This window comes from Meleagris gallopavo, chromosome Z (genome assembly GCF_905368555.1).
Source record: "Meleagris gallopavo chromosome Z, MGAL_WU_HG_1.1, whole genome shotgun sequence".
Classification (NCBI taxonomy): Eukaryota; Metazoa; Chordata; class Aves; order Galliformes; family Phasianidae; genus Meleagris; species Meleagris gallopavo.
The window spans coordinates 66,003,230-66,019,440 of NC_139435.1; the positions used below are offsets into that span (position 1 = coordinate 66,003,230).

General features: G+C 37.6%; 1 protein-coding gene across 1 annotated transcript in view; it reads left to right on the plus strand.

The window, feature by feature from the left end:
* The first annotated feature begins 2,146 nt into the window (after window positions 1-2,146).
* Window positions 2,147-16,211, plus strand: part of SHOC1 (shortage in chiasmata 1) — a 48,163-nt gene continuing 34,098 nt past the window's right edge. Inside the window, exons 1-8 of the mRNA XM_085213854.1 lie at window positions 2,147-2,191; window positions 6,959-7,088; window positions 7,663-7,744; window positions 9,505-9,686; window positions 12,568-12,730; window positions 13,139-13,238; window positions 13,960-14,116; window positions 15,113-15,217. Of these exons, the coding sequence (XP_085069980.1) occupies window positions 2,147-2,191; window positions 6,959-7,088; window positions 7,663-7,744; window positions 9,505-9,686; window positions 12,568-12,730; window positions 13,139-13,238; window positions 13,960-14,116; window positions 15,113-15,217 (964 nt within the window). The remainder of the gene's footprint in view (window positions 2,192-6,958; window positions 7,089-7,662; window positions 7,745-9,504; window positions 9,687-12,567; window positions 12,731-13,138; window positions 13,239-13,959; window positions 14,117-15,112; window positions 15,218-16,211) is intronic.

Here is a 16,211-nt window from a genome sequence, read left to right on the forward strand (position 1 = left end):
TAAGCATGGGAGACAGAGGGACATGGTCAACCTCTTTTTAGTGGTCTGTGGGGACCACAGGGGGAAATGGCCATAAGCTAGAGCATAGGAAGCTCTGCACCAATATGCAAAAGAACTTTCATGCTGAGGATGACTGAGAACTGAAATAGATTGCGCAGACAGGTTGTGGAGTCTCCTCTGGAGATATTCAAGACCTGTCTGGACACCTACATGTGTGATCTATTGTAGGGCACCTGCTTTAGCAGGGAGGTTGGATTCAATCCCTTGAGGTCCCTTCTAACCCCTACAATTCTATGATTCTGTCACAGAAACGTCCTTTTTTTCACTGCCTGTGCTTGCCCTTCTTTTCCCTCAGTTTGACCAGCAGGTACTTGCCAAGCCACGTCAGTTTTCCTGTATCCCCTGCCTGCTTTCTTATTCTGGAGGACAGAGAGCTCCTGCTCAGACTCAGAAGGTCATCTTTAAAGAGTAGCCAGCTTTGTTTCACTCAGTTGTCTCTTAAGACTCCTTCCCTGGAGATCTCACCCAACAATTCCTTCTACAACTTGAAGTTTGCTCTCCTGATGTTCAGAATCCGGATTCCATTGTTTGCCAAGCCTGCATTTCTTGAGATAATGAGCTCAACCAGGGCACGGCTGCTGCAGCCCACAGTGTCTTCGATCTTCCTATCTTCAATCATCTCTTCCACATTGGTGAGCACCAGATTCAGCAATGCTTCACCTCTGGACAGTCTGTCCAGTGCTTGAACAGGAAAGTTATGGCAAGTGGTGCTCCGCCGGGATCAGTTCTGGGGCCAATGGTATTTAACATCTTTGTAGGCAACAAGGACAGTGGGACTGAGTGCATGCTCAGAAATTTTGCAGATGACACCAAGTTCAGTGGTGCAGTTGACATGCCAGAGGGAAGGGTTGCTATCCAGAGGGACCTGGACAGGCCCAAGAAGTGGGCCCATGCCCACTTAATCCTCATGAAGTTCAACGTGGCCAAGGGCCAGGTCCTGCACCTGGATCAGGGCAGTCGCAAGCACAGATACAGCTTGCGTGGAGAATGGCTTGAGAGCAGCCCTGAGGAGAAGGACTTGGCTGATGAAAGACATGAGCTGGCAACATGCACTTGCAGCCCAGGCAGCCAATCAAATCTTGGGATGCATCAAGAGAAGCGTAACCAGCAGGTCAAGGGAGGTGATTCTGCTCTATTCTGCTCTCAGGTGATACCCCACCTGGTGTACTGCATCCAATTCCGGGGTTCCCTGACCGCCCAGTCCCACCAGGGCCGTGTCAGAGCTCTCTATGGGGGCACCGCCGCAGCGTGGAGACCAATGGTGGGGGAGGGGCGGGGCCTCTCTGCCGGCGGGCCGGCGGCAGCCAATCAGAGGCGCCAGACGCGCTTCCCGCCTTGGGGTTACTTCTGAGGTATGCGCTGCGGCCCCGTCTGTGGTAGCTGCTGGATGGCAGAGCAGCGTCGGTCTTGTACATTACTCACCTGACTCCATCAGAGTCCCTAATTAATTTAGAGACTTGGTGTTCTAACAGGACCTCTTGCTTATAACTAGCTCATACAATTGTTTTTTGCTTGTAAAACTGAAGGAGTGGGAAAAAAAAAAAAAGAAGCCCTAATATATGCATTAGTCAGTGAAAGATTAGGCTTAAGTAGTTGAACTACAATTTTTGAATCAGAATCCAGGAGAAATAATCGGTTCGATCAGTTCAACGATTAGATCTGTTAAATTGTGAGAATTATTGCTTAGGGGAGGTAACTCAGATTGCTTACATTCACTTAAAAGGATTGAAAGATTTCTGTGAACTGCAAGAGGCACAGAGGGAAGGGAGGGGGAGAGGAGGAGGAGGAGGGGAAAAGGGAAGGGGCAGAAGAGGGGAGGAAAGGGAGAAGAGAGAAAAGGACATTTTTGCGTAATCAGATGTCTGTGGTCTCTAGTTCATTTGTTACATCCTTTCAAAGGAGGAATACTAAACACTTCTAAACAAAGTTCAGTTCAAAGTGCATATGTTAGAAGAAGTTCAGAAATTTTTCTTGTTTAGCCTTTATTTCAGTCTGCGCTTTCAACTCCTTTATACAAAAACTTTTAACTTATCCTTTCTCTGAATTTCTTTTAGACAAGTGTCGGAAACATCACAAAACAAAAAAGATGTTTGCAGCTTTAAAGTATCACTCAACAGACTATTTATATGAGGTATAGTTTTATTATTTCGCTTATTATTCTGAACGAACTATGTCAGTAATTTAAAAGATTCAGTATATGTTAAAAAGTAGAGAACTGATTTCTAAGAAATTATATTTGTGTGAGGTTGTTGTACTGCACTGATGCTGGTATAACAACAAGGTTATTGATTACCTTTTTTTTATAGAAAATTAAAGTGCAATTTTACCAAAACAGAAGAGCATTTATTTTTTGATTGTTTGTTGCATTTATGATTGTGAAACAGGTGTTTCATAACCTGTTACTCAGAGCTTCCTTTGGAGTGTGTACTGTGCTTTCTATTGCATACAATTCAATTAATTACCTTTTTGAAGAACTAGTTTTAGTTTCTGATTTCTTTATTATGCATTAGGTAATACTACAAATCGTTGTATTCCTACTAACGATGGGGAAGTGTTATTTCTTTGTTATGAATGAAATTTAAAATTTAAAATTTTTGCAAAGCAGATATTTTTGTCGTCTACAACGAATCTCCTGGCTTTATTGATGTTGATCTGTTACAACATGGAAAACTTAACAAAGTTCCGCTTTCTTTCCTGTCTACACCTGTGTCATGTTATCCATTGCTTATCATTTGGTGCAGTGTCTTTTCCAATTGAGGATTTACTTATTCACATTTTCAAAGAAAAGATACAACTATATTAAATAATTTTCTGGCAGGGTGGTGCTTTGTCTAGTGGGGATATTCCTAGTGAACAAGTAGAAGAATGAGATAGTGAGACATGCTGCCTTCAAGGATTCAGGAGGAGTGCAAATACACTCGCAAGTAGTCCTGGCACATATCTGGAGAAATGTAACTCTGAGATAGTCTAAGATTGTACAGAAATTTGCAGGGGAACTACAATCCACACTGTGAAACATCTTGTTCATGTCCCTTTCCTCATAGTGCAGGAGGTGTTTTCCATAGTATCTCTGTTTGTGCTTTCTTTCTTAGAATGTACCATCTGAAAACCTTTTTCTGTTGTAATTCCAGCAGCATGCAATCTGTATTTCAGCCTTCCAGCAGCAATTCTATTCAGTTTGATCTTCAGATGATTCTGTAGCATTTATGAATAAAAAAAATAAGGTATGTTGGCAAAACATGTACAGGGCCATTTTGAAAAGGAAAATAACTAGATTTGTGCCTTTTCTTGCCTAAATTTTGAGGAGTCAAGCAGTCCTGATAGTGGGATAAATGAAAAGAAGCAGAAGTTTAGTGTTTGGTAACTTGCTGACTGGCTGCTGGCTCTGTAATATCAGCAGAAGTAGTTAGTGGATGTGGTCACAAAAGTGAAGGTATTCTGGATCTGTCTGTATGAAGGTTACACTGTCTTAAAACTGCAGTTTCTTGTTTCTACCATCCTGCTAGAGAGCATGTAATAGTTCAGTGAACTTTTCAGGGATTTGTTTTATCGAATGCACTTGCTTAATACTTCCAGTTGTAGGAAATGCTGGAATTTGATGAGAGACTTATACTCTAATTCCTGCAAGTGTTTAGCTGAGCTCAGTAAGGAATCCTTCTCTGGATGTTCTTTTCTTTTTATAAAGCCCAGATATAGTTCTTCCAACTGCCCAGTTTAAATAAATACTTGAAGAAAGGTGCCTTTCAGGTAGGTTCCTCAAGCTACTGAGCATTGCAGGTGTGATTACAGAGTCATCTTAGAAGTTTGGTATTCTCGTATATCATAAACTGGCAATATAGGCAAGCCATACAGGACTGTAAAAAAAAAATAATGTCTTTTGTTTAAAATAGAAATTTATAGAGACCTCTAACTTCCTTGAGAAATAGTAGGAAATATTCATTGGCTAAATGATTTAAACATTAATACTCTTTTTAAAAAACATTTATATATATGAGAAAGACAAGAAAGGTTATGTTGTAGCAGACTTCATAAATTCAACTAATTCACTATAGCCTTTATACTCAGAACAAGTCAGTCTAAAATGTTTTGTAAAATGTATAGCTTGCCTGTTAAAAGGCCACCATATGTATGCACAACCCTAGGACACGTTTGCTCCACTTTACAAACATCAGTGATTGAAAGTACGCTTAATTCTAGGCTACTGAGCTACTAGCTGCAAAACTGCATACTGGTGTTAACATTGTCCTTCCGATCCCTGGCATGTTATTGCTTGCATTTACTTGTTCAGCAGTTTCTGAACTCTGCAGCCCATTTATTTTTAAACTCAGAGTACTGCAAGAGCACAGTCACGGTTGTTATAACTTGTTATAATGACAAGAAAGGTTATAATCAGGATTAGTAGAGAAGATCCCTGTCTAAACATAGTATTTTGCCTTAGACAAAAAATTGTTATTACATCAATATGGCTCTTATCAATTTTTGCAAGGGTTTTCTAAAGAAGATGGCATAATGGCAATTTTTTTGTCTCCTTTTTCTTAAAATTAACTGTCATTAACAATTCTGATAGTTTTAAATATCTGACAGAAGATTAAACCAAAAAGGAAAAAGAATTTAGTCAGCATGAGTTCACCAAGGGGAGGTCGTGCTCGACCAACTTGGTGGCCTTCTATGATGCTGTCACATGCTGGGTGGATGGGGGAAGAGCGGTAGATGTAATCTACCTTGATTTTAGAAAGGCATTTGATACTGTCTCCCACGACATCCTTATAACAAAGCTGAGGAAGTGTGGGATAGACGAGTGGACAGTGAGGTGGGTTGAGAACTGGCTGACTGGCAGAGCGCAGAGGGTCATCGTTGGTGGTGCAGAGTCTGGCTGGAGACCTGTAAGCAGTGGTGTCCCCCAGGGGTCTGTGCTGGGTCCGGTTTTGTTCAACATCTTCATCAATGACCTTGATGAGGGGATAGCGGCCACCCTCAGCAAGTTTGCTGATGATACGAAGTTGGGAGGATTGGCTGACACGCCTGAAGGCTGTGCTGCCATTCAGCGAGACCTGGACAGGCTGGAGAGCTGGGCAGTAAGAAACCGGATGAGGTTCAACAAAAGCAAGTGTAGGGTCTTACACCTAGGGAGGAATAATTGCATGCACCAATACAGGCTGGGGGATGAGCTGCTGGAGAGGAGCTCTGCAGAGAGGGACCTGGGCGTCCTGGTGGACGACAGGTTGGCCATGAGCCAGCAGTGTGCCCTCGTGGCCAAAAAGGCCAATGGCATTCTGAGGTGCATTAAGAAGAGCGTGTCCAGCAGGTCGAGGGAGGTGATCCTCCCCCTCTACTCTGCCCTGGTAAGGCCTCATCTGGAGTACTGTGTCCAGTTCTGGGCTCCCCAGTACAAAAAAGACAGGCATCTCTTGGGAAGAGTCCAGCAGAGGGCCACAAAGATGGTGAAGGGCCTGGAGCATCTCCCCTATGAAGAAAGGCTAAGTGAACTGGCTCTGTTTAGCCTTGAGAAAAGACGACTGAGAGGGGACCTGATCCAGGTTCATAAATATCTGAGGTGTGGCGGCCATAGCGGTGAGGCCAGTCTCTTTTCAGTGGTACGTGGAGACAGGACGAGGGGAAACGGACATAAGCTGCAGCATAGGAAGTTTGGCACGAATGTGCGTAAGAACTTCTTCACGGTGAGGGTGACGGAGCACTGGAACAGGCTGCCCAGGGAGGTTGTGGAGTCTCCTTCTCTGGAGATATTCAAGTCTCGCCTGGACGCCTACCTGTGCGACCTGGTGTAGGGAACCTGCTTTGGCAGGGGGGTTGGTCTCGATGATCTCTAGAGGTCCCTTCCAACCCCTACAATTCTGTGATTCTGTGATTCTGTGTAATTGATAATTATGACCTTTGACAGAATAACTGAGTTTTATGTTCTCTGAATAATTGAGTGTTCATGTTGTGTTCCAGGTCTTTTCCCCTCCTTTTCCCTCTCACTTTCTTTTCTTCCAATCTATCTTAGCCAGTTCAGGAAAGTTTCCAAAAGTGTGGCTGACAGCACAGTTGTGATGGGAATCCAAGTCAGTGAACATCTCTTGGACCTGAAGCAACAGAAGTGAAGTCAGGCCATGACTAATGAGATAGACGGAGATTTCTGGTTTCCCCCACACAACACTTTCCACACTTCTGTAGTTAGATGTCCTTTCCAATATGCCTTTTACAGCACAGAATTTTGGGTTGTAACTTCTTCCTACACTATTAATGTGTCAAATCCAAATCCCCTACATAAGTATTATTTTTCTCAGCTTCCTAAAATCATTGATTTTTCTGGAGTTTGTGCTATTTATGTAGTAACACATGTAGAAATTTGTGACAAAATAACTGCTGGACATTTTATTGAAGGTGGTCCTAAATGAAATGTCAGTGGAGTTGCCATGTTAAATTCTAGAATTAGTCGATTGCAACCATGTTCCCCCTGCTATATTTAATGAAGCCATAATGGCCTTTTGTTACTTCATAATGGCGCATGAAAACTGAGAGGCTTAGAAACTGAGAAACTTCGAATTGAGCACTGAAAGCAACCGTAGTTGGAGTCACATTCAATTCTTTTTATTTAGCTTATGCACACATGTAACCGTGCAAGTATGATGATAAGCACCCTGACTGCGCAAACTAAGTTTAGGTGGGTATAGCTAAGTGTATGCCAAGTTTTGCATGTGCAGAACTGTAAATTAAAAGTTAAATATCAAATTTGGCAAGCATGAGTATCTTATCTTAGATTGGACTGTGTCTTAATTTCACAGAAATATAAAACTTAAATATAAAAAGACATAGTGCACAAAAAAAAAGACAAATGTAAGTCTTTGTAAGTCTCATAATCCTATCACATGCCTTTTTTTTTTTTTTTTTTGTGCAGAGCATGGCAAGGCAAAAGTATTCCATCCACAGACTATCACTTTGCTTTCCTCCCTGTTTACGACAACATGAAAAGTATCATCTGACTGGACTTTTTGCTCATGATAAGTATAGGAGGCCCTGGACAAAAAGTGAGTAGTCTGGTCCCTAAGGTTTAGTTTAAATTCACTGTGGATTGACAGAAAAGTATTCTGTTTGATAATATGATGTAGTCTAATAGGAAAAAATGTATTTCCAGAAGTAGCAGTCTTATAGCATGTGAAGGTAGGATTTATTCATTGCCTAAGCATAAACAGATGAGTACTGGGTATTTGTGTTTGGCACCACAAATTAGGGCAATATTTGATTAGGTCGTTGGCATCTCTGTAAAACTTCATGCTGAATTAGTCAAATGCAGTATAACATGGCAGGAGACATGCTATTGTGCAAGAAAACTAGTGGTCTATATAAGTTATGAAAATAGATCTGTTTAGTTGGGAGGTGATGCTGAAATTTTTGAAAAAATTGGTGTAAAGATACGTGAATATGGATAAAAATATTTGCATGTTTCTGGTTTACTTTCATTCACTTGAAAACAGTAGAAGCAACAATCTTTGCCTCTTCTATACATGTTAGCTGCAGTTTAACTTCTGCAGTGATTGATCTATACTTAAAAATGATTTTATTATTTTTTATGTGATTCTTTTTCGTCCATTTCTATCTCAGTTACTTCAACACAGGACATGATTGCTGTTTCAGTGTTAGATCAATGGAAGAAAAGTTTATCTGTGGAGGATTTCCTGGAAAAGTCAGTGACCTTATCTTTAAAGTATATACGATTCCTTTAATATCATTCAGCTACTTCGTGAGTGATAAGTTAGTGATGATAGAATATGGAAATGTCTTCTGATGGTATAAAGTGGACAGTGCTGTGGAGCTGATTGAGGAGACAGCTTAAAGATATCTTCTTTTCTAAAAGTAGTACTACGAGAGCAGCTCTGAAAGTAATGCCTCCTGTTTTATGATTTTGGCCCAGGATAGCATAGATGTTGGTGGTATCACAGTAGAGTCTGAACCCTCTGCCAACATTCTGCTATGTGTTGTTGCTATGTGACAGATGGCAGCTGAGGGACACTGACAGAAAGGTTTCTGGGATGGAAGTGTGCATGAAGCGAAGGTGTGGAACTGATTTCCTTCATGCAGAAAAAAATGGCACCCACCAGTATCCTTCACTCTTGCTGAATGTTTATGGAGACCAACAGAGGATGTGAGCATGAGCACAGTGAGGGGTGGCTGGTATATTTCATCAGCAAACTTGCTGAGAGTGCGCTCAATCCCACTATTCAAATTACTGATAAAAGTATTGAAGAGCAGTAGTCCCAAGATGGACCCCTGTGGGGTGCCACTTGCGACTGGCCTGTACCTGGACACAGAGCCATGACCACATCTCGACAGCTCACTTAGCTGTGATTTAACAAAATGCGGCTCTCATTTATCACGGTGTTCGAAGTTTTATGGATTTTCAAAGGCTCACATCTTGTTGAACCTTGGGCATTTATTGTTGTCAATACCAGACAGTTTTCGCTCATGAGCTATGCTACTTGTAGTTGCAAAACAACTTTAAGGCTATGCTGCTTTGTAAAATATTTTATTAAAAAATTGCAGCTGTTATTCCCCAGTATCACTGACTAAACATGAAGGTTTATGTTGAAATTAAGAGATGCACTCTGTTCTCTATACTGATGCCATTTATGTGGTTGACCTCCAGATGGTTGGCAAATACCAGGACTGTGTAGTGCAACATATTATTAGAATACTGAATAAATCAATAGGATGAACAATTGAGAAGTCTGTTCTCAGAAATTAGAATATTAGAAACAGTTATTATGTATAAGCAGAAAACACTGGTTCTTCAGAAATGTCAGTTTGTTGTTCGTTCAATTTATATAGATAATGTAGCATTAAAATGGCCATATTTTAATTAGAAATTATGAGTATTTTATCCAAATGTATGGTTAACCCAAAACTATGACTTCTTAAAAAAAATCTGTTGTCAAATGACTTTGCTATTTATTTGGTAACCAGGTTTTCTCCCTGGCAAATATTACTAATACTGACATTAGCACAAAAAGTGTCAAGAAAATGAAATGTGTTTGCTTCTTTGTTTATAGTATATTTCACCTTTTTTTGCGTATAATTTCTGCATGATATGTGAAAGATACGTATACATTTAACCCAGCAGCTTTTTTGATGAGAAGTGTTATGACACCAATAATTTTGATGCTTTTTTCCAGCTATTGCCCTCTGTTAAACATAATGCTGAGATTAAATTTAAGGAGTTTTCTCTTGGGAAATTAAATATGTAAATTGGCAGTAGAGGTTGAATTTTGGGTTTATATTTGAATAATGAAGACAAGTCTGTAATTTCAAATTGTTCTGACCAAATACAGTGACTATGAAAGTTCTTAGGCTGTCTTTTTGTGTGCCATTGATATACTCAGGAGTTACAGAAGTTATTAAAATTTCTTACAGCTGTTCAACTATCCAAATGTTTTTTCTGCTTTTTAGGAAACCTATCAATTCTGTAGGGTTCTATGTCAATAATGAAGTAATAGCAAGTTCAAATCCCATCTCTCAGATTGACACAGAAACATATTATTTACTTGAGAAAGTTGTTTGTGAGGAAGCATCAACTCAAGAGAAATATTTGAAGATCGACTGTGCTATTGAGCTTAAGGAACAGTGGCAAGGTAAGATGTTTACTCTTTTCTAAATTTTACAAAATTTAACTTGTAAACTTCCACATTTTTTTGTTTATGACTGAAGGATCTTTGAAGAGATCATTTGTATGATCACATTACTTGCAATTGCAGAAGTTACAACCATTTTAAGAGATATTTTTTTTCCATGGAGAAGTAGGGTTTAATGGGTTGTAGTAGCATATGGTAGAAAGTGAACCCAAAGGATCACAGTAAATAGATTTTGCTAGGCATTGGTCAAAATGCTAACAATCCTTTGTACTTCAATAAAGTTAGATTCCTGATATGTTTTTTAACATATCAAGATGGAAAAAAGGTAAGCAGTTTCTACTTTGTTCCTGGGATTGAGGTATTTTGAATTGGGTAGCATTCGTTTGTGTTTTCAAAAATGTTTTGGAAAGTACAGCCCTAATGGGTATAATTCATTCTGATTGAGGAACAATATGTAGAGAAAATTTTTATTTTACTGAATTATGACATAATATTCTGAACTATTTTTTTGTTATTGTTGTTTATTCGTCTGTCAGTAAATTAGATTACATTAGGCAAGCAAAGTAACTTAATCGTTTGTTCAGACTGCTCAACAGCAATGTAGGGGGCACAAGTGGTTCTTGTTGTGAGGCTGTACAAGATAATATTTACTAGGAACATACTATCAACAATACAACTGTTCTACAGTTAGTAATTGAAAGTAGTCTTAGTTCATTTCCCAAAGCAATTACCTGATTTTTATCCACATATGTAGAATATAGCTGAATGTTTTAATCATTAGTCAAGTCCTCTATATTGTGTAGTTTGCTCCCAAAATATCCTGTAATTTCCATGGAAATTAAAACAGCTACAAAGAGTGCAATAGCACTGCTTAATAGAGAAAACTCTGAGCTACAAAGCAGCGTTTTGTCAGAGTGCCCCTCTGCTGCTATCTGTGCATGAAAACAAAATGTAACAGAATATTGGCGAGAAGGTTCAGCCTGTATGTACTGCTGTGTCACCATCATCCACCTCTGACCTCATGAGCCAACGTAGTAAAAAAGGAGATATTACTTTCAGAGCAGCCCTCATATTTACTTACAAAAAGAATAAAAAGAATTTGTGTGCTTTCCCATGCTATAGCTCATACCTTTTTAGAAACAACCTCTCAAAACAGGTAAACCTCCATGGGCAGGAGAAGGTGGGGTTTTTTTTGGTTTTTTTTTTTTGTTTGTTTTTGGTTTTTTGAGAACTTACAGACAGTTATTGTACTTAAACAAAAGTAAGTAGGCAAGCTAAAAATACTGGATTTTCTTTTTATGGGAGGACACTGTCAATAGTTTATGGGTCGGTTCAGCCCTTTTCTGTGACTAATGGGGTGGGGAACCCATGGACCCACAGCCCAGGAAAGGGGAAAGGGTAAGGAGATAGGCCTAAAACAAAACAGCAGCAGCAGTCTGAGGAGGAAAACTAATGTACTAAATATGAGATATCAGAATGCAAGATAACACAATATAATACAATGTAATTGTAATTGAAGCTAATCAAATAAAAGAGAGAGGGCGTCCAAAACCCAAAGGCCTTGGTCTAATGCTGAAGCTGAGATGGCTAAAGAGCACACAATGCAGACATGGGCAGCAGAAGAGGGACAGTCTTGTGACCTGCAAGCAGTTTTATCTTTCTCTCTGAACGGAAAATGGAAACAGAACAGTGAACAGTCCTCTGAGATGTGCAGTTCTCCTTTTCTTCTGAGATAGGTATACCTGAATTGTCGGCGATCCATAGAACTGGAGCATTAACTCTATAAGTCCCAGTGCTCTACATGATGTTAGGATGTGGAATACTGATAACAAAAATCTTAAAATCATGACAGTCGTCAAGCTATTCATTAGTCTTTTGACAAACTTATTGAATTAACAGATCAATAGTTGTTGATCAGCACAAACACGGTTACTTCAAGCCATTTCTCTTAAGTGCTGTTGCATTAAAGAAGGAAATCTTAGCAAAAGGCTGACCTTAGAGGGAAGTATTGATTCGAACATTTTTTATGTCTCTTATTTTGAAAGATTGTAAAGCTATTTAGTGTCGCTGAAGACTTGGTAGTTGACTCTGACTAATCTGTTGGCAGCATAAAACCAACTTTCAGAAAAAGCATGAAGATGTGAATAGTGAATGACGAAACATAGACATTTACTTGATAGGTAAATGTTATCAGAACTGGAATGTTAAAAGTTGTACAATGTGATTTGAAAAAGTGAATAATGCCAAATTAAGAAAGAGCATGCTAGAGAATTTGAAATGATATTTTTTAACTGTATTTCAAATAGAAGAAGATTAAAATTTAATTCTAGATATATTGCTATATATTGTTGTTGGTTTTTTTTTCTACTAGCCTGTGTGTATCAAAGTATTTCTTTTTTATTGAAATCATCATCATTTGTCAACTCCTCTATTTTTGTCTTTTTCCAGAAAGTTTATCATTGTTGCAGAATTAGTGAATCCACATTTTACTTTTAGATGTAATACACACATTTCTTCATTACTACCTGCTGAAATGTATGAGCCTGTTACAAATTGCGTTTGGCTAAGTTATTCAGCCTAAACTTACTGCAAAAGGTCCTTATGCTACTTGATAATGCAAAGAAGGGAATGAAAGCAGCTTTTCCTTCTAACAAGTGTTACGTGAAAGAAAAGAAAAAAGCTAAAGAAAAAGAGAGCTTATTGGTTAGACCTCTGGAATTCTAGACTAAGTTACATTTAAAACTTTAAAACCATAAAATCTTTAAACTAAGAAATAATTATTGTTTTACTGATGTTTGTAGCATGTGGAATATCACTTGTTTGTAGCATGGAATATCACTTGATAATTCTTCTGATCATTCTTTTTCTTATTTTTCTTCAGATCTACACGTTGAAGATGAATTTGTTTTTGTTGATAATCTGAAAAACTATCATAAAAAACTTCCTAATTTATCTATACTTCTGAGCAGACTTAAATTTTTTTGTGTGAGAGATCCTTTTTTAGTTTCTGAAGGAAAGAATTTAACAGAAGAGAACATTTTTAGGTATCTACAAATTGAATAACATTAAGAATAAATAATAACTTATGAGTAAAGCTTTCAACAGGTTAACAGATTTTATATATTAACTTTTTAACAAATTCAACGGGTAAAGATTTCAGCTTCTCCAGTAGAAAAAAAATCAGGATGAAATTTACAGATGCTGTTTAAAACAGATGCATAAATGATCCAAATAAGAGATACTACTCTGCACCTAATGTACTGTTTCTTGAAAAACAATTGCTTATAATTGTTATGTTTCGTTAAAACATCCCTTGGAACTGCCAAGTATGAATTTCTATTACTTAGAAAAAAAAAAACCTTTTTCCACGTATGTAGCTGTCAAATCTACTACTAAGATTTTCAGTCTTAGATATGAAGTAATCACTTGCTTTATTTTCTGGTCTTTTAAAGGGAATGTTTGACTTTCCGAAATGAAATAGAAATGCAGGAGAGTAAAAATGAATTTCAAGGAATTGAGGACTTCTGTAAAACAACATTAGAAGATAAAGAGGTATCATGATGTTGTTTCTACCCAGTTATTTTATTAGTGATTGTTTTATGTGCATTAATGCTTGTTCATATGCAGGTCATTTTATGGAGGTTTTTTTTTTAATATATATTTTGTAAATATTTAAAGCTTCTTGTTTCTGTGGTTAGAAAAACACTGGTATTATTTGCCTATTTTTAATTTTTCAATAAAGCTGGTAAGAATCTTCACTCTGTTATATTGTTCCTCTGAAACCTGACATGTTGGCATATTTATGTAGATAATGTTGCACTAAGAGTAAAAATGAATTGGAATAGAAAGCCATGGTGTGTCTATGGAAAAGAGAAAGTTCTAATGCATGCTCTGGAACCAGGCTTCTTTTCTGAGGGAACAAAATGAAAATCAAATTTGTCTCTTTCTCCATATTTTAATGTTCTATAAAAAGCAAACATTCAGTTAAACAAATGGAGATTTTACTTGGTTCAGAAATATCTGTTTAGATCCACTCTTTTTATTGCACTGGTTCATTTTGAAATATTGTACACTGTCATTTTTCTATGTATTGAACTAAACTTTGTGTCTGCCATGTATATTTCATGTGTCTTCTTTCTTAAAAGCTCTGAGATCAGGTTAGAATTCATTTAACTTAATTAACTACTTAATTTTTTCCAAGTTAAGACTGTACAGTATTGTCAAAGAAAATTTAAAGTTTACTAAACATTCTGTGATGATTAATATTTTTCAGTATTTCATGTTGCCTTTTGAGTTAGAATTCTGCAAAAGCAGCAACAGCAAATCAAATTCCAGTAAGATTCCATCATATTTGGAATTAAAGGAGTTATTAAATTTAGCTCTAGAAAATATGGCTTATGAAAATACGTGTGAAGAGGTAATCAAAGAAGGTGAGAGCTGGTTTCCTTAAATGCTTTACCCAGTTTTCCTTTTTGTTTTTACAGGCTTAACATGATCTAGCTCTTTTACATTCAATTCACTTAGAATTTATTTCAGACTGTATCAAACTAGAATTTCTGTACATGAAACCATGAACTATGCCATACACAAATTTCAGAGTATTAGAAATGTATCATTAAATGGCCAAGGGGAAATGGCTGGTCTGCCATTTGGTTTAGTCCCCAGTTATGCTGTAAACTTGAAAATAAACAGGAGGTTTATTCATAACCATATCTGGTTTTCTGTTACTATGTGGAATTATTTTGTGTAGTTAAAAGAAAAAGATACTGCCTGGGACTCTTTACTTTGAGCTCAAAAATAAATTATAAATTAACTTGCATTAGTTTTATCAAACAAGTGAGGAAAACTGCTTCTTTTGGGGAGATGCAAATTAGAGTAAAACTGTTGCTTATTGAAGGTAGGAGCAAGACTTTAAAACAACATTTGCACAGGGCAGTTTAATATTCACTTCTCTGATACATTTAGTATATTAAATTATACATGTCATATTCCGGTATCAAGTAAAATGACCTGGCCTCCAGTGCAGATGTTTGAGGATTTTGTATATAGAATAAAAAGGAATAAATTGACATTTATTTTAATCCTCTTCAGTAGAAAGAGAACCTGCATGCACAAGCACTTAGTAAACTTCATTTTGGCTACCCACTTATTGCAGAAATCACATCACTGTAGACGTAAAAAGGCTGAGTGGTTCAAATGGCAACTACAGTGCATTTCAGTTGTTTTCCAGCAAGTCCAAGGGACAAGACTGGACACTGTTCTGGTCTGTAAATCACTGATTTATGGCACTTTGTGTTACTAAGCATAACAAAAATTTTTCATACTGATAAATTATGGAGATCCACCAAGGAGATTTTTTTTAATTGTTTTGACAGGAACGTTCAGTAAATGGTTAATTTATGGCATCCTTTAAAACCCATTTTCAGCTCTCAAAGAAAAACTTGCGAACAAAATGGAAGTTGCCAAATACTGTCCTACTTCAGTGGTTAGCTCCAGTAACAGCATAAGTATGTTGGGAATCTCTGACTCAGGTAAGAAGACCTACACCCAATACTGATACTTCAAATAAATTCTTCAGATGTTTGTCCCTTATGTGCCTCATTTACTTGAGAGCATTTGGCTTGGGTAATCTATTTTGTACTTTCACCATAGATGGGTAGAAGTGCCATGCTCCTTTCAAGAGTGCTGAAAGCTAACAGCAAACAGCTTTAGGTTCTTTACATTTCTTTCGGCTAAAGATGGTGCCTGTAACTTTCATATTTAGTTTTTGTTTGTTTGTTTTTTTTAATCTTGCAACCTCTCTACTCACGGAGGGCAGAGGAAAGTGAAGTCAAGCTGATGATGGTTTTGGAGTGAAAGAGTGCAGTTTAAAGTTTAAGTACTTATGCAAATACTTTCAAAGAATGGTGTTGGAGGACTATTCTGGGAGAAGTACCAAGATCAGGTCTTCCAGAGGTACAAAACTACTGCACAATCATTTTGGCTTGCAAGGGGTTCAGTAACGCTGTGTGGAATGAATTCAAACAGCCATCGAATCTGTTTTCCGCAGAAATAAACTGAAAATGTTGAGGTGCTGAAACATGTGAGTTAAATCCTTCCTTTTCCTATGCTGAAATCAGGAAATTTCATTCTGAAAAGCCTGGACAGAAAGCTACATTTGAAATTCATTGTTTCCTGGGAAAAGTGGCAATACTTTATTAAACAGCATTTAGATGAATAACTATTAGGCCAGTTGGACTAGATGATCTCAGAAGTCTTTTCCAACGCTAGTGATTCCATGATTCTGTAATTTCTCCCTCTAATGTATGTTCTATCTTGCAGAAAGTCTACCCATTTTTGTATTGGGCAATAGCAGTGTTCTCCTACAGCACATGTTCACTTGATAATTTTCCATCCAGCATTTCTAAAAATTATAGAGTAATACTGTGTTTTTTTCAGATCAAAAACCCTTTTTTAATCTCAGTTTTAATATGATTTAAAGAAGACTGATGTCTTTCTCTTTCAGACTAATAGTATCATGTTCCT